The 19176-nt window shown below is 42.3% G+C and overlaps 1 protein-coding gene across 7 annotated transcripts in view; it reads right to left on the bottom strand.

Moving 5' to 3' along the window:
- LTBP1 (latent transforming growth factor beta binding protein 1) overlaps nucleotides 1-19176 on the bottom strand; it is a 941660-nt gene that overhangs the window by 103670 nt on the left and 818814 nt on the right. For all 7 annotated transcript variants that reach the window (XM_033937066.1, XM_033937071.1, XM_033937073.1 and 4 more), the window contains 4 exons: nucleotides 15751-15873; nucleotides 11477-11599; nucleotides 1784-1909; nucleotides 426-551 (listed from right to left, as the gene is read on the bottom strand). In XM_033937066.1, the coding sequence (XP_033792957.1) occupies nucleotides 426-551; nucleotides 1784-1909; nucleotides 11477-11599; nucleotides 15751-15873 (498 nt within the window). The remainder of the gene's footprint in view (nucleotides 1-425; nucleotides 552-1783; nucleotides 1910-11476; nucleotides 11600-15750; nucleotides 15874-19176) is intronic.

Below are 19176 nucleotides of genomic sequence, written 5' to 3'. Positions count from 1 at the left end.
AAAATAGATGTTAAATTTTAGTTTAGGTTAAGCAATTTTAAAAATAACATCCTTAACCCCCCCCCAAAAAAAAACCCCAAAAAACAAAGATTGCACTGGCATTTAACTACATCTTTATAGTTTGTATCTTTTAATTTCTTACCAATATTAAGAAGACATTTCCAGTTTATCAGAACTCTTTGTTCAACTATATAATCCCTGCAGGAGACATGTTATACATGTTATACTAAAGCCATGGCAACACAGAACAGTTCTCAAGAACAAAAGAAAATAATCTGCATTACAAAAATGCAGATTTCTCTTCTTTTCATTTGCACTTGCATTATTTGACACGCCCGGACAGTTTAAATTATTTCTGTCTTAAAGCAATGAATTCCTTTATTAAATTTTGCTGGTTTTAGGTACTCAGTCCTTACTCATCTTACCCTCACATGTGCGCCCATCTGAGGAAACTGCAAAGCCTTGTTCACAGATGCAGCGATAGGAGCCCTCTGTATTTAAGCACTCCCCATTAGAAGAACAGAATTCAGAGAGCTCACATTCATCGATATCTAGAAGATGCAGAGAATACAAGGCATTCGAGGATTCCGATAAACTTTGATATGAGTGTAAAGCTATTATAACAGCATTCCATAGCACCATGAACTATGATATTAAACTAACCACCAATAAGTCATTATAGGCTAAATTTCCCATCATAGAGCCATACTGTTCAGTGAAGATAACATACAGGTCCTATACAATCTTTATAAAATAGTTATCTAATGCATTAGGACAAAACAAATCCTCTTCAATTATTATGGAAGGCATTTAAAAGTTAAGAAATCTGTTTTGAGGGTACAGTAAGTTGTTTCCAACCCAGCTCTATGAGAAAAGACCATAATGAATTAGATCCTAAGTGCGAATAATGAATGAAATTGTATCCAAGGAAAAATGGAGGTTTGGTAGTGTAACAAGGACCTTTAATAGCATTGTATATAAAATCAATAAATCAAATCAAATGTAGGATACCTCACTAAAGGCCCCTTTACAAAGCCATGGTAGCGATGCTTCTGCGGTAAATGTACCAAGGCCCAAAGGCATTGAATGGGCTTTGGTGCATTTACTGCAGCAGCATCGCTACCGCAGCTTTGTAAAAGGGGCCTAAGATTGGCATGGGCAGTGATATAACCCCCCCAACCAACACACACACACATTTTAGTTTATTGCACTCTCTATATCCTGCTTCATGTGAAATTATTTCAAGGATTCCATATCTATATCCAAATATAGTTAAGGTATCTCAAGTCTGAGTACACTATTACTGAAGCATTATCTGGTAGGTTTGCCTTTTTGCGGATGATATCAAAATCTGCATAAGGTAGACATTCCTGATAGCATGAAGAAGGACCTAGTGAAGCTTGAGGAATGGCCTGGAATTTGGGAGCTAAGATTTAATGCTAAAAAATGCAGGACCATGAGAGAATGGTACAATTTAGTAGTTGAAGAACTTTTGTATATGAAAGAGGAGTGGGACTTGGGTGTGATCATATATGATAATCTTAAGGTGGCCAAACTGGTAGAAAAGTCAACAGTGAAAGCTAAAAGGATGTTTGGGTGCATAGGGAGAGGAGAGACACATGAAAGTATGGTTTTTCTTTAGCACTATGCATACTTTTATATGAACACATTCTAGGGTAATAAGCCCCTGAAAAAACATGTAAAATGGAGTTTATGTACATGAAGTACTTTATAAAATTAACCCCAAAGTGATTTTCTATGTACAGGTCTATGACTAAATTACCTTGACAACGCCTGCCATTAATCAGCTGGAAGCCATCTGGACATGTGCATTCATAAGATCCCAAAGTGTTGGTGCAGTTCCCACCTCCCTGGCAAGCATCATCCATTTCTTGGCATTCATCCAGGTCTGTAATAAAATTATAGCCAGAAATTTAAATGGTTTCCTTATGGGTCAGTCTATTAATCTAAACAAACATTACTTAGATTGTTAGGCTGATATATTTAAAGTAAAAGGACATTATACTTTATTACGTGGGACAAGCAATCTTTAAAAATGTTCCCCTTTGTCTCCATTCTGATCTCATATTTCTTGAAATGATACAGTACTAAAGGCTGGGTCCTAGTTTTACACACACTGTTTAAAACCACAAATATCCCCCTTTGATTATAAACCTGACTGAGTTAGCTCATTTCCTTTAACCATACAAGAGACAGTGTTATCTTTCAAGCCTTGTCTTTTTTTTTATTGGCTACAACAAGAACATTGTTTTAAAACAGTCTGTACTGGAAAGAATTTGCAGCTAATATAGTGAAAACATTTGTGAAAGAACAGACTATGAACAAATAAACTGAAAAGAAATTACAGAACAATGTTCCCAGAAAATCAATATGCAATTTCATTCGTCTCATGCACTCCAATGTAAATGATGTACATGTTTTTTAAAAAATCATGCAAGTCTGGTATTGTTACTCAGATACCTATGCCATAATAGTTTTGGAAATTCATCTGATACTGTAAAACCAACAATAATAAATTGGACCACCCAGAAACTTCTTTAAGCATTCTGGCATTTACTGGAGAAGAAATAAGCAGGGAGTTTCTGCAAAGAGCCTGGTTGCTTCTTCTCTTCCAATAAAAGTTGGAATGCTAAGAACAGTGGCACTCCTCTAGGCCCCGATGCACAAAAGGTTTCCTTGTAAGTAAGACTGGTTTTAACCAGTCCTACTTGCAAGGAAACTCTCCTACCAATGCTCATAAGGGTTCTCTGTGGCTGCTCATCGTAGCATCCACCGAGAGTCCTATGCTAATGCATTACAAAGAGCGTTATTTCCCATGCAAACTTTACCGGCAGGGTCTGAGCTGTCATAGCCTTGCTTTCCTGCCAGTGCCTGAATGCTGATTGGTAGGCACTGACAGCAGAGCAGGTGTTAGGAGAGGACAAGCAGGGCAGCTGCCCTGGGCCCCACAGCTCCAGGGGGCCCCGTGGTCCAGGCATCTCTTCCCTTTGTCGGGCCATCTCCCTCCCTTCCTCTCATCTTTGTGGACATTTTCCCAAACCAAAGTTTTCTCTCTCAGAGGGTCCCTGACGTGGCAGCCATTTTCACTAGTTGCACGTGGCTGCCCCGAAGCTGCTCCTCTGACATGATCCAGCGGAAACAGGAAGCTGCATCAGAGAAGCTTCGGGGCACCTGCTTGCAACTAGTGAGAACAGCTGCCATGTCAGGGCCCCTCTGAGAGAGAGAAATTTGGTTTGGAAAAACGTTCAAAAAAGGTGAGGGGAAGGGAGGGAGATGGCCTGACAAGGGGAAGAGGTTGAGTGGCGCTTTAGGTTTATTGTGTGGAGACAGATGTGGTGAGGAGAGAGCATAAAGGCCACATGCTGGATGGAATTGGGGAAGAGAGAGAAAATAGGACACATGCTGGATTGGGGGAAGCAGATAGAGTTAGAAACTGTACTTGTCCATATGAGTAAATCTCATGGTTGTCTCAGGAGACAAAGACAAGTCTCTCCTCTGTTTTTTTAGATAGCAAATCTCCACTATCTCAAGAGAGGGAGGAGAGTTTTTCTCTTGGTTCCATTTTAACTTCAGTTGTTTGGCTGCAATTGTTCTATGCTTTTTAAGTTCAAATTCTTCAGTTAGTCAAGTACCTTCCCTGATAAATGCAATATACCTCCATGAATGAGGATATCTTTTCTTTGTGCACATTTGCTATGATTGTATTACCAAAGTGACTATACACCATGCAAAAAATCAGGTACTAGGGCCCCGATACACAATGCTCCAAACTCCAATGCCAAGATGAAAAAATACTATGGCAGGAGCAATTTTTGTTTCCCAAGTGATGCTCTGTACAAATAACATGCAAATTATATGCATGCTATTTGGGCTTAAACTGATTCACTGATGCGTTTGAGATAAGTAGTTTTTCAGCCTTTTTTCAACTTATGCAAATCATATGTGCATGAGATATGCTTTTTTGCATGACAGAAGAGTGGGACTTGGGTGTGATTGTATGTGATGATTTTAAGGTGGCAGCGAAAGCTAGAAGGATGCTAGGTTGCATAGGGAGAGGTATGGCTAGTAGGAAAAAGGAGGTATTGATGCACCTGTATAAGACTTTGATGAGACCTCATTTAAAATATTGTGTACAATTCTGGAGGCTGCACCTTCAAAAAGATATAAAAAGGATGGAGTCAGCCTAAAGGAAGGCTACTAAAATGGTATGTGGTCTTCATCATAAGGCATATGGGGGGACAGTCTTAAATATCTCAATCTATATACTTTGGAGGAAAGGTAGGAAAGGGGAGAAATGATCGAGACATTTAAATACCTACATAATGTAAATGTACATGAGTTGAGTCTCTTTCATTTAAAAGGAAATTCTGCAATGAAAGGGCAAAGGATGAAGTTAAGAGGTGATAGGCTCCAGAGTAATCTAAGGAAATACTTTTTTTTTTTTTACAGAAAGGGTGGTAGATGCTTGGAATAGCCTCCCAAAAGAGGTGATGGAGACAGAGACTGTGTTTGAATTCAAAAGGGCCTGGGATAGGCACGTGGGATCTCTCGAAGACAGAAAAAGATGATGGTTACTGGGGATGGGCAAATAGATGGGCCATTTGGACTTTATCTGTCATCATGTTTCTATGTACCAAATAACATTGATGCAAGCAAGTATGTATGTATGTATGATGGAAGGGAGAGGCAGACAGTTTCTGGAAGAGACATAGAAAGAAAGGAGATGCCATATGGAATAGGCAGAGAGAAGGCAGACAGTGGATGCAAGGAAGAGAATGATGAGATGAGGAAAACAGAAATCAGACAACAGAAGTAGAAAAAATATTTCTATTTCTTTTATTTATTTATTTTGCTTAAGATAAAGTAGTATTGTAGCTGTGTTGATAAATGTTTATACAGTGGAACCTTGGTTTACGAGCATAATTCGTTCCAGAAGCATGCTCGTAAACCAAAATACTCGTATATCAAAGCGAGTTTCCCCATAGGAAATAATGGAAACTCGCTTTAATACGTTCCCCCCCCCCCCGAGGCCAGCGGCGCTGCTCCCCCCATCCACGCGAATCGGTGAGAGGGAGAATTAGAAGGCCTTGACCATGCGCAGATGCATGCGCAAGGCCCGGCAGAGGCAGGAAGATCTTCTAGCGGCACCGGCACATCCTGTGGGCTGCGTGCCGGTGCCAGATGGGGGGGGGGGTAAGTTCAAGTTGTTCGGGCAGGGGGTGCCGGTTCGCACAGGGGGGGTGCCGGTTCGAGCGGGGGAGCCTTTGCGAGCGGGTAGGGGAGTGATGCCGATTATCGGGGGGGGGGGGGGTGCTCGCAAATCGATTCAACACTCGGTTTGTGAGACAAGTTTTGCGAGAATGTTTTGCTCATCTTGCAAAACACTCAGAAACCCAGGTTTGACTGTAAATAGAAAATGGAAATAAGGTGATCCTTTTTATTGGACTAATTTTAATATATTTTTGACTAACTGAGGGACCAAAACCCCCTTCCTGAAGTCAGGACAGGGATACTGACCTGAAGAAAGAGGTTTTGACCTCTGAAAGCTAGTTGAGACCTCCATGAGATTCAGGCTACACAATGTTAGTTGCACGGATGGGTACTACACATGATTCTATAAACTGTGCTGGAGATGGTTTACAGAATTGCACTACATTTTTAGGTGGCATATATAGAATTTGGGCTTTAGTGCATAAATGCAAGGGGGTGTACATGTGGTCCAAAAATGAGGATCTTGGTTTATATTTGAACTACCACCCGACCACCAGTGCTTATGTCCTCTCTTTAATCCCCAATGATCACCACCAGTGCTGTAGTCACATGCCTACCCTCCACCAAAGAACACCAGTACCGCTATCCTACCACCACCAAAATGACCCACACTGTTGCCCTCCATGCACGCCCCCACCAGCACTGTAGTCACAGGCCTACTCCCAAAGAACACCAGCACTGCTATCCTACCATCCCCAAAATGACCTGCACTACCAGTGCTGTAGTGACACGCTCCCCGCCTCCCCGAAGAACATCAGTGCTGCTATCCTGCCACCCCTAAGATGGCCTCTGCTGTTGCTCTCATGCATACCCCTTCTTGGCCAACGTCGCACTTACCCATTAGCTGTTGAAGAAGCTGTTGAAGAAAAAAGCTGCCATCACTAGTGCTGGGTGTTGATCCGGTGTGGGGCTTTGATCATCTGTGCATGTTCAAGGCCTGCCAGCTCCCGACTCTTCCGAGAATTTCCCAGCATCTCGGAGGGGCTGGGACCAGAAGTCTTTGACATGCGAAGATGCTCAAGGCCCCGTGTCAGATCAACACAGAGAAATAGCGATGGCAACTTTTTTCTTCAAGAGTTGATAGATAAGCACAATGTCAGCTGGGGGGTACATGGAGGCATCGGTAAGGGTCATCTTAGGGGTGGCAGGATAGCAGCGCCAGTGTTTTTCAGGGAGGGAGGGCATGTGACTTCAGCACTGGTGGGGGCAAGCATGGAGGGTAATGGCATGGGTCATTTTGGGGGTGGTAGGATAGTAGTACTGGTGTTCTTCTGTGGGATAGGCGTGTGACTACAGCACTGGTGGGAGCGCGCATGGAGGGTAGGTCATTTGTTTAGATATTGTTATATTGTTTCACAGGAAGGCAGAAGGTTTGTTTGTCTTGAATGATTCTGAGGGTACCTTCCTAGAGAATGACACGGTAACAAAATTCATCAGCATTCTCCTCCTCACATTTAACCACGGGAAACCATCTTGTGTAATTCTTTAGTGTCTATCTCAACCTCAGTCCTTCTACATCAGCATTCTTCAATGCAAGGCTTGAGGGTCAGTGGTTGTGCCCATTTATACTCTGATTCTTCTCTCTCTCCTTAAAGAATGACATGGGGATGGTTTCCCGTGGGGACAGGAACAGTGAGGAATTTTGCCATCATGTCATTCTCTCCTACTACTTCCTTAGAAAATAGTGAAATAATAATAAGATCAAGTATTAATGTCTGACAGTAGATGAGAATAATTAAGCTCTGCAATGCATTACCAGAGGTTGTGGTAAGAGCGGATAGCGTAGTTGGTATTAAGAAAGGTTTGGACAATTTCCTGGAGGAAAAGTCCATAGTCTGTTATTGAGAAAGACATGGGGGAAGCCACTGCTTGCTGTGGATCGGTAGCATGGAATGTTGTTACTTCTTGGATTTTGGTCAGGTACTAGGGACCTGGATTGGCCACCGTGAGAATGGGCTACTGGGATGATGGACCATTGGTCTGACTCAGTAAGGCTATTCTTATGTTCTTAGGTAAAAGTACATGTATAAAAATATAACAGAACTTTCTTGGACAATAAGAACATAAGAAGTGCCTCTGCTGGGTCAGTCCAGAGGTCCATCATGCCCAGCAGTCCGCTCACGCAGGGGCCCACCAGGTCCAAGACCTGTATAGTAACCCTCTATCTATACCCTTCTATCCCCTTTTCCTTCAGAAAATTGTCCAAACCCTTCTTGAACTCCAATACCATACCTTGTCCTATCACACCCTCTGGAAGCGCATTCCAGGTGTCCACCACCCATTGGGTGAAGAAGAACTTCCTAGCATTGGTTCTGAATCTGGCCCCTCTTAATTTTTCTGAATGGCCTCTCATTCTTGTAGTTTTCAAAAGTTTGAAGAATCTGTCCGTCTCCACTTTCTCTATGCCCTTCAAGATCTTGTAAGTCTCTATCATGTCCCCTCTAAGTCTCCGCTTCTCCTGGGAAAAGAGCCCCAGTTTCTCCAATCTTTCGGTGTATGAAAGATTTTCCATACCTTTTATCAAACTTGTCGCTCTCTTCTGAACCCTCTCGAGTATCGCCATATCCTTCTTTAGGTACGGCGACCAATATTGGACGCAGTACTCCAGATGTGGGCGCACCATCGCCTGATATAGTGGCAGGATAACCTCTTTTGTTCTGGTTGTAATACCCTTCTTGATTATACCTAGCATTCTATTCGCTTTCTTATCGGCCGCTGCGCACTGCGCCGACGGCTTCATTGTCTTGTCTACTATTACCCCCAAGTCCCTTTCTTGGGTACTCTCACTCAATGACAGCCCTCCCATCGTTTAGCTGTATATCGGGTTTCTGTTTCCTACGTGCAAGACTTTACATTTCTCTACATTGAACTTCATCTGCCATCTCATCACCCACTCCCCTAGTTGGTTCAGGTCCCTTTGTAAACCTTCGCAGTCCTCTATAGTCCTAGCCCCACTAAATAGTTTGGTGTCATCTGCAAATTTTATTACTTCGCACTTCGTCCCTATTTCTAGATCATTTATGAATACATTGAATAGCAGCGGTTCGAGCACCAAACCCTGCGGAACACCACTCGTGACCCTCCTCCAGTCCGAGCAGTGGCCCTTCACTCCTACCCTCTGTTTCCTGCCTGCCAACCAATTCCTGATCCATCTGTGTACGTCTCCTTCCACCCCATGGTTCTTCAGTTTCAGAAGTAGGCATTCATGGGGTACCTTGTCAAAGGCTTTTTGGAAGTCTAAGTATACGATGTCAGTGGGGTCCCTTTTGTCCATCCGTTTGTTAATTCCTTCAAAGAAGTACAATAAGTTCGTTAGGCACAATCTTCCCTTGCAGAAGCCATGTTGGCTTGTTTTCATAAGTTTATTTCTTTCTAGATGCTCCTCGATGGTATCTTTTATCAGCGCTTCCACCATTTTCCCCGGAACTTAGGTCAGACTTACCGATCTGTAGTTCCCCGGGTCACCTCTTGATCCCTTTTTAAATATGGGCGTAACATTGGCTATCTTCCAATCCTCCGGGATCACGCCTGTTTTCAGGGATAGATTACAAACTTGCTTTAGGAGTTCCGCTATTTCCTCTTTAAGCTCTTTCAGCACCCTAGGGTGGATTCCGTCTGGGCCTGGTGATTTGTCAGTTTTTAATTTTTCTAGCTGCCTGTGTACGTCTTCAAGGCTTACTTCCATGGATGTTAATTTTTCTTCTTGTTCTCCTTTGAAGATTTGTTCAGGTTCCGGTATGTTGGATGTGTCCTCATTTGTAAATACTGACGAAAAGAACGTATTTAGTCTTTCTGCCACTTCTCTCTCCTCCTTCACCACACTCTTCCTATCTCTGTCATCCAATGGTCCCACCTCATCCCTAGCCGGATGCTTCCCTTTAACGTATCTAAAGAACGGTTTGAAATTTCATTCTTCCCTGGCTAGCTTCTCTTCATATTCTCTTTTTGCTTTTCTAACCACGAGGTGACATTCTTTTTGATACTTCCTGTGTTCTTTCCAGTTCTCCTCGGTTTTACCCTTTTTCCATTTCTTGAATGAATTCTTCTTATCACCTATCACTTTCTTCACTTCTTTAGTTATCCATGCCGGGTCTTTTGTTCGGCTCTTTTTGCACCCCTTTCTGAATCTGGGGATATACAGATTTTGTGCCTCACTCACCATATCCTTGAATAAAGACCAGGCTTGCTCTACAGTCTGCCATTTCTTTAAGCTGTACCTAAGTTTCTTCCTTACCATTACCCTCATTGCTTCGTAGTTTCCTTTCTTGAAGTTGAGAGTTGTCACTGTGGTTCTGTTTCCTTTCAGTATTCCTACTTCAACTTTGAACTTGATTATACTGTGATTGCTGTTTCCCAACAGTCCCACTACTTCCACTTCTTTTGCAGGTCCTCTTAGCCCATTCAGGATTAGATCCAGAATGGTATTCCCTCTCGTCGGTTCTCTAACAAGCTGATCCATGAAGCAGTCCTGTATAGCTTCCAGGAATCTGGTCTCCCTGGCGCATTTTGAGTTTCCAAGACTCCAGTCTATCCCGGGATAGTTGAAGTCTCCCACAATAATCGTGTTACCGCTTTTGTATTCTCGTTTCATCTTGGCTTCCATTTCTTCATCGGCAGCAAACCTATATTTTAAACTGGACCAACACCCAAACCCTTCCTTCCATCCTCTACCCTCTTTAATACAATAAATATTTGTGTACCTGTGGCTCCTCCTACCATATATACTCAAATATAAACTGAGATTTTGGGGGGTGGTTTCGGTTTATATTCAAGTCTTTTCTCCCCCTTTCTTGGGGGAAAAAAGGGTACTTCAGTTTATATTCAGATCGGTTTATATTTGAGTACCGTATTTTTTTTGCTCCATAGGATGCACCTCACCATAAGACGCACCCCAGATTTAGAGAAGGAAAACAAGAAAAAACCCATTCTGAACCAAATTGTATATTAATATATACATGACACCTTTAAATTCCGTCCCAGCCCCCCCATCAATTATCACTTTTATATACCCCCCAGGATATTTAAATTCAATCCCAGCCCCCAGCACCTTTAAATTCCGACCCAGTACCCCCAATCAATCATTTTTACATATTCCCCAGGACATTTAAATTCAATCCTAGCCCCCCAGCACCTTTAAATTCTTTCCCAGCACCCCCCAATCAATCATCATTTTTACATACCCCCCAGCACTGATAAATTCAATCCCTGCCCCCCCTGTGGTACCTTTAAATGCTGGAGGTAGGTGGATGGCTGCCTGCTGCTTGTCGGAGTTCGCGGCGCACACGCACGATAATGCCTGGGCCTGGACACTTTCCTAATTGAGCCGGTCACTGGTGCTTCGCAGGGCTGCTGCCTGCTGATTACCGGCACGTCGGGGCCAGTGGCACACAAGCACGCTGCTGCATGTGCAGGTGCCACTTCTGAATGGCTGCTCAGTTCTACTGAGACAGCCATTCAGAAGTGGCACCCTTATTTCCGTCCACTTTTTTGAGGGAAAAAAGTGCATCTTAGGGAGCGAAAAATATGGCATATATAGTAAGTGGGAATGCCTGTATGAAAATGCTGACTTACACTAGTATTATAAAATGGAATCTGGATGCCTAGATGCTATTATAAAATTAGAACTTAGAATGCTACAACTTAGCACTAACTTTTGATGCCCTTTATAGAATTGCCCCCTATGAGTAGAGTGAATCCGGTAATTAACTATAAAACATACCACTTTATTTTAAAACACAATGGAAAAGAACAGGTACACAAGACCTGTGGCATTTTGGATAAAGCTGTACGAAAAAATAAAACTTTTGCACTTGGTAGGGAGTTAGGGGATAAAGTATAGTTATTTAATCTTTGCACATTTTCGTTGTAGACACCAGTTCAACCAGCTAGCTCTTCATAATGGTTTCTGATGATTTCCATAAATAACCGACTTGGGTGAATCTCTTCATAAAGGTGGTTAATAAACCCAAATAAATAACTAACCCCCTCTTTTAAGAACGCAGCAGTGGTGGCAACTGTTCAGACGCTCATAGAATTCCTATGAGTGTCAGAGCAGTTACCACCACTGCCAGCACTAAAACCCTTGCTATGCGTTCGAAAAAGAGGAGGTAAATACAAATAAATACTAAGCATTAAACATTTCTCGTTATGAACCACTGCATTTTTCCTCTTGTTTCACTTGTACCTTCACACTGGTCCCCAGTGGCCGTTGCTTTATATCCTTTGCTGCATACACAACTGAAGGACCCTTTGATGTTCTTACACTTGCCATTCTTGCAAAGACTGGCATTCTGACATTCATTTATATCTATGAATAAAAAGTAAATGTGTTTATGATGTCTTTTTTGACTCTCCATAGGGGGCAGAATCATACTCTACTAGTTCAAACACAAAATGCAGTTGTGAATAAATGATGATGATAATGTAAAGTATATTTAAAACATATTGGAGAAAATAATTTTTCATTCAATGCATTTATTTCTTTACATTTAGCTCATGCCTTTTTTACTGGCAGATCCATGTGAGTTAACTTCATGTATGATAAATATTTTTCTGTCTACACAGGGTGTAAAATTTTTACTTGAGGCAATGGAGGTTTTTTACCTGAGGCAATGGAGGTTTTAAGAAATATCACTAGGATATAAAACCTAGATTCCCTGGGTCTCAGTCTGCTGCTTTGACCACTAGGCTACTCTTATAATACACAAAATTAATTTTTTGCCAGATAAGGTCAAGGTATTTAACATATTTTATTTTATAAAGGGTTTAAACCTAATTCCAGGAAGAACATCAACAGCCAGATTTAGTAAATGGTGAAGAAAATTAGGCACCAGGAAAAATTTTGGCTCGGTGCTATTTTCTAAAGGCTTTGGACTAAGCGTTCTTTATAGAGTAAAGTTTAGCATGTATTCATAAAAACATAATAATAACCATACTGGGGCAGGCCAATGGTCCATCTAGTCCAGTATCCTGCTTCCATCAGTGACTATTCCAGCCCACAAATTCTATAACACTTCAAGTAATTCTTTGGAATGTTCCTGATCCGTCCATGCCCCTCCCATAGTCACGTCTTCTTTTGGGTTACATGTGAGAGGATTTGGGTGTAGATCCGCACACAAATTCAAATTAGAGCCAAATAATATCAATAACTGATTGCTAACAGCCAATTGTTGACTGTTAATAGTTCGTTAACTAATTTATTTGTGCATAGATCTAAGGATAGCGCACAACTTTGGACGCCATTTACAGAATCTGGAAGCAGGTGAATGAGAACCCACATATTTCAATACTGGGTCATACTAGGAGTCCTATAGAGACCAATCCAGATTACAAGTACCTTGAAGGATCCCGAACATAAGATTCCAGGTTACTTAACCCGAGGGATAAGCATTGACTTCCCCAAAATAATGATTTATAGACTTTTCCTCTAAGAACTTCTCCAAACACTTTTTAACCCAGCTAAAACTGCTCTTACCATATCCCCTGACAAATTCCAAAGATTAATTGAATGAAAAAGATGGTTTTTCTTGTTTAAAATATATTACTTCATATCCTGTCCTCTAGTCCAGTGTTTTCCAGCTTCTTCAAGCCAAGTGCCCCCTAAGTCAAACAAATTTCAACCAAGTACCCTCTGAGCTCTGAGCAGCAGAGATTTTGAAATGGACATTTTATTGTTAAACAGTTAATTTACTAGGCAACATACATAACAAATCCAAGTCACTGCAACTGGCATACAGATGGGGTTACCAGATTTTTTCTCGAAGAAAAGAGGGCATGTGACCATACCCCATTAGGCCCAAGCCTTTTCTTGTTCCGCTCTCAGCCCCACCCAATTCTGCCCCATCCCCAACCCCTCATCTCTTTTCCAGAGTTTGGGGTAGTGTCTGGAGGGTCTCTGAACATGCATGGATGCGACGCGATCACATCACACTTCAGCACGTCGTATCCATGCATGCTCGGAGGCCATCCAGACATTGCCCTGAGCTTGGGAAATCCGGACAAACTACCAGGGGTTGAAAATCCATCCAGGCACCCGGACAGTCCTCTAAAAAGAGCAGGAGGAAAGAAAGTTCTCTACCAAAGTTGCCAAGAGTGATCAATCCACTTTCATTTCTCTGAGAAAATGAAACATGAAATCAGATTGGCCACTATGGGCAAGTTCTCCACTTCTATTTTTTTTAATTTTTTTTTTTAAATAAGTAGACCAAAGTGAATCATAGCACCTTACTATGCACATACCTAACTAAAATTAAAAATAAATAGCATGAAGTCCCTTAGAGTTGGATCCGCTTTAGGTGGTGATGGGGTCACTGTAGAGTTTTATACAGTGGTGCCTCGCATAAAGAACGCCTCGCACAGCGAACGCTGCACACAACGAACTTCATGTCATGATTCATACAACGAACTTCGTTTCACACAACGAAGTCGCCCGAGCTTCCACGATCGCTGCTGATGTATTGCATCCTTCCGCGCAGGCACTGCAGGCAGTCGTTAGTCACTGCGCTTAACGCGTTTCACATAACGAACTTTTCGCATAACAAACTTGCTCCTGGAACGAATTAAGTTCGTTGTGTGAGGCACCACTGTATTTCAAATTACCCTCGTACCTTATCTATTAAATTTATATCAGGCTCAGCTGACTAGAGGTTACATTACAGGTACTATGGCAGAATCTTTAACTATAGATTTGCCGAAGCCAAATAAAGATCCTACATTGGTTTCAAATTACAGGCCTATTTTTTTTTTATTAATGTAGATGGCAAACTTTTGGCTAAGTTATTGGCTTTACGCTTGGCTAAGGCTCTCCTTATATCGTTGCTATGCACCAAATGGGTTTTGTTGCTCAAAGACATTCTTCAAATAACACCAGATTGGCTTTTCACATGTTAAATTTAACAAAAGCCATAGATGATCCAGCCTTCTCTGTATCCTTGAATGCAGAGAAGGCCTTTGATCGTGTAGAGTGGACCTTCATGTATCAAGCAATGGATTGGTTTGGTATTGGTTCCGGATTTGTACAAATGATTCAAACATTGTATAGTTCCCCTTCTGCCAGATTATATATATATATAAATAATACTTTTTCAGAATGTTTTCGTCTGGAGAGGAGAGTTAGACAAGGGTGTCCGTTATCTCCTTTGCTTTTTGAAATTGTATTGGAACCCTTGTTATTGGCTATTCAGCAAGCAGAGGAGATATAGGGTATTCCTTATGTAGGTCGGGAATATAAAGTCTCTGCTTATGCAGATGATATTTTGCTTCATTTGAGGAATCCTGAAACTACCATTCCACATTTATTAGATTTGATTGATAGATTTGGTAAATTTTCTGGATATAAAATAAATTGGAGTAAAATGGAGGTTCTTACACTGAATGTACATTGTCCAAAATGATTATTTGATAGCCCTAACAAACATGCATGGGGCAGATTTGCATGTCTGTCACCTCCATTATATGCAAATCTCTGTCATGCATATTCATTAAGGCTATCCTGAAAACCCAGCTGACTGGTGGTCCTCCAGGACAGGGTTGGGAACCACTGTTCTAGATGAATTTTATGAATATATGCATAAAATCAAACAGAGAACTCCCGTTCTGTAATAAATACACAATAATTATACTAACTTTGCTTTTAATCTACCCAAAATGCCTGAACAAATTAAGGCCCTCTTTTGCTAAGCCCAATGCTCTGACACTGCTCGATGCTCATAGGAATTTTATGAGTGTCGGAGCATTTAGCCCTCCGGGTCGTGGTAGAAATCTTTACCGTGACTTAGTAAAAGAGAAAGTAAAAGTAGGGGTTAACTCTATTATCTTTTTTGTGTATAGCAAATGTTGTACTCACCTCTGATAGCTAGCTATAAGAGCTAAAATGATGAAAGCTGGGTCCTATTCTTTTTAGGGAGGGAGGGATTGAAAGGAGGGAAGGGGACAAATTGCCTTTGCATTATTGCAGTATATTTCCTGTTTGTGATAGTAGAAAAATGAATAAAAAATGTTTGAAACTATAAGACAAAATTTTTCTTCCTAAAAGTTTAATAATCTTTTTCAAACTTAAGATGGTAAGGTAAATAATTCCATATCAAAAGGTTTGCAACTGAGAAGGCAGAGTGCCTTATAACTGTTAGTCTGATCTGTACTCCACAAGATATTACTAACTTACCCCCTCTTCTACGAAACTGCGCTAGCGTTTTTTAGCGCAGAGAGCTGCACTGAATGGCCCGCGCTGCTCCCAACCCACATAGAAACTCTATGAGTGTCGGGAGCACTGCGGGCCATTCAGCGCGGCTCTCTGCGCTAAAAACCGCTAGCATGGTTTCGTAGAAGAGGGGGTTAGTGTCTGCATACACTTCTCTGTCAATAGTAGTCCTATTAAGTCAATATTATCAGGCATAAAAGATTCAGATTTTACAACAAATCATTCATCGCATTATCATAGTTATTTGCATTTGCTCCTACCTTCACACTGGTCATTTGATATAGATAATTGATAACCTTTGCTGCATGTACATTGGAAGGACCCTTTTAGGTTCAGGCACTGTCCATTTCTGCAGAGGCTGCCAAGCTGACATTCATCAATGTCTATAAATGAAAGAAGATCATCATCATTTCTAATCTTATCAGGTTATAATCTTAGGAGCCTATTTATTAACTACACTGTATATTTATGCACAAAAGGAACAGCACCCTGTTTACAATTAGTGGTGAGCTAATTGCCAGGCTAGATACCTAACACAGAAGGAAAGATTAAGTTCTTACCTTGCTATTCTTCTTTCTTGTATACAGGAATGGTAGTCTTGACAGTGAGCAAGACCTTTATTAGCTGTGAAGGTTATAGAGAGCCCACTGTTTTGTTTCCATGCTCCACTTCCCATCACTCTGGGATGAGCTCCACCCGCCTCAGTTGGTACCAAGGTTTCTAGTGCAGTGTATTGCAAATTGTGTGCTGCGGCATACAAGTGTGCCTCCTGAGAGTTCAGGTGTGCCGTGACACATTGGCAAGGAGGACAGTCATCCATGCCTTGGTGAGCCATGTCCTACAGGAAGTCACCTGGCGCAGATAACTCTCCTCCTGGCCGGCGTCTCTCCTCCTCTCCCCACAACTCCCAGATCCCTTCACTGAAGTGGGTCGGGGCCAGATGGGCCTCTGCGCACTTCTGGGTGCCTTCCGGCCGAGGCACTGGATTTAGTGTGCCACTGGCCGGAAAGTTTGCAAGACACTGTTCTAGCGCGTCCTAGAGTGCAAACTCCCTGAAACCACATAAGCTTGTTTTGCTTGAAATACAAACATTAAACAACAACGTTTTAAAACCACTACTAACCATAGTAACATAGTAACATAGTAGATGACGGCAGATAAAGACCCGAATGGTCCATGCAGTCTGCCCAACCTTCTTCTTAGCTATTTCTGGGCAAGAATCCAAAGCTCTACCCGGTAATGTGCTTGGGTTCCTACTGCCGTTAAAATCTACTCCAGCCCATCTACACCCTCCCAGCCATTGAAGCCCTCCCCAGCCCATCCTCCACCAAATGGCCATATACAGACACAGACCATGCAAGTCTGCCCAGTACTGGCCTTAGTTCAATTTTTAATATTATTTTACGATTCTAGATCCTCTGTGTTCATTCCATGATTCTTTGAACTCAGTCACAGTTTTACTTTCCATCACATCTCTCGGGAGCACATTCCAGGCATCCACCACCCTCTCCGTAAAGTAGAATATCCTAACATTGCCTTTGAATCTACCACCTCTCAACCTCAAATTATGTCCTCTGGTTTTATCATTTTCCTTTCTCTGGAAAAGATTATGTTCTACGTTAATACCCTTCAAGTATTTGAACGTCTGAATCATATCTCCCCTGTCTCTCCTTTCCTCTAGAGCAGTGGTCTCAAACTCAAACCCTTTGCGGGGCCACATTTTGGATTTGTAGGTACTTGGAGGGCCGCAGAAAAAATAGTTAATGTCTTATTAAAGAAATGACAATTTTGCATGAGGTAAAACTCTTTATAGTTTATAAAACTTTCCTTTAACAGTTGAAAGGAAAGATATATAAACTATAAAGAGTTTTACCTCATGCAAAATTGTCATTTCTTTAATAAGACATTAACTATTTTTTCTGTGGCCCTCCAAGTACTCTATTTTTTTCTGCAGCACCCACATTTAAAGTTCAATATCTTTTCTTTCTCAAAACTGGCACATTTCAATCACTAAATTGAAAATAAAATCATTTTCCTACCATTGTTTGGTAATTTCATCAGTCTCTGTTTGCACTTTATTCTTCTGACTGTGCATCCAATACTTCTTCCCTTCTTTCAGCCTCCTGTATGCTTCCTCTCCTCCAGACCTCATTCCCTCCCCCAACTTTTTCTTTCTTTCTCTATGTCTGTCTTTCTCTGATTCCGTGCCCCATTTTTTGCTTTGTTTCTGGTTCCCTGTCCCCCCTCCTTTTTTCTTTCTTCCTTCCTTCCTCCGTGCCCCATTTTTTGCTTTTTTTTTCTGGCTCCCTGTCCCCACCCCACCTTCCTTCTTTCTTTTTTCTTCCTTCCTGCCTTCCCCCATGCTACCGCCGCCGCAGAATAGGCTGCTGCCGCTGCCACTATCGAGAACAGGCTGAGATCTCCCTGCTTCTCTTCTGCACGGGGCCAACTCTCGCTGCCCGACGTCAATTCTAAAGTGGGAAAGGACGTTCCGGGCAGCCAGGCAGCGATTGGCTAGCCAGAACATCCTCTCGACGTCAGAATTGACGTCGGGCCGCGAGAGTTGGTCGGCCCCACAGGGAAGAGAAGCATAAGAACATAAGAACATAAGTAGTCGCCTCCGCCGGGGCAGACCAGAGGTCCATCCCGCCCAGCGGTCCGCTCACGCGGCGGCCCATCAGGCATATTGCCTGAGCAGCAGTCCCTGACTAATTTTATACCTTCCTCTACACTTATCTCTAAACCTTCCACTGCTCTTATCTGTACCCCTCAATCCCTTTGTCCTCCAGGAACCTATCCAGGTCTTCCTTGAAACCCTTTACTGTGCTATTTCCTATCACGGCCTCCGGAAGGGTGTTCCATGTGTCCACCACCCTCTGTGTGAAAAAGAATTTCCTTGCGTTTGTTCTAAACCTGTCCCCCTTCAATTTCATCGAGTGTCCCCTTGTTCTTGTGGTTTCTTTTAAATTGAAAAATCTGTCCTTGTCAACCTTTTCGATGCCCCTCAGGATCTTGAAGGTCTCTATCATATCTCCTCTGAGTCTCCGCTTTTCCAGGGAGAACAGCCCCAGCTTCTTCAGTCTGTCAGTGTATGTAAGGTTTTCCATACCCTTAATCAGTTTAGTTGCTCTTCTCTGGACTCCCTCAAGCATTGCCATGTCCTTTTTGAGGTACGGTGACCAGTACTGTACACAGTATTCCAGATGCGGGCGCACCATAGCCCGGTACAGTGGCAGGATGACTTCCTTCGTTCTGGTCGAGATACCCTTCTTAATGATACCTAACATTTGGTTTGCTTTCCTCGAGGCTGTGGCGCACTGTGCCGACGCCTTCAATGTCGTGTCTACCATCACTCCCAGGTCTCTTTCCAGCTTACTGACCCCTAGCATTGATCCCCCCATTTTGTAAGTGAACATCGGGTTCCTTCTCCCTATATGCATGACCTTGCATTTCCCTACATTGAAGCTCATTTGCCACTTTTTCGCCCATTCTTCCAGTGTCGTAAGATCCCTTTGGAGATCCTCGCAATCTACCGTGGTTTCAACCTTGCTGAATAGTTTGGTGTCATCTGCGAATTTGATGATCTCACATTTTGTTCCCGCCTCCAGGTCGTCAATGAATATGTTAAACAGGAGCGGTCCCAGCACTGACCCTTGAGGAACCCCGCTCGTGACTCCTTGCCAGTC

Source organism: Geotrypetes seraphini, chromosome 3, assembly GCF_902459505.1.
Source record: "Geotrypetes seraphini chromosome 3, aGeoSer1.1, whole genome shotgun sequence".
NCBI classification, from domain to species: Eukaryota; Metazoa; Chordata; class Amphibia; order Gymnophiona; family Dermophiidae; genus Geotrypetes; species Geotrypetes seraphini.
Note: the sequence above shows the minus strand (reverse complement) of the source record. Positions and strands in the feature narration are given on the sequence as shown.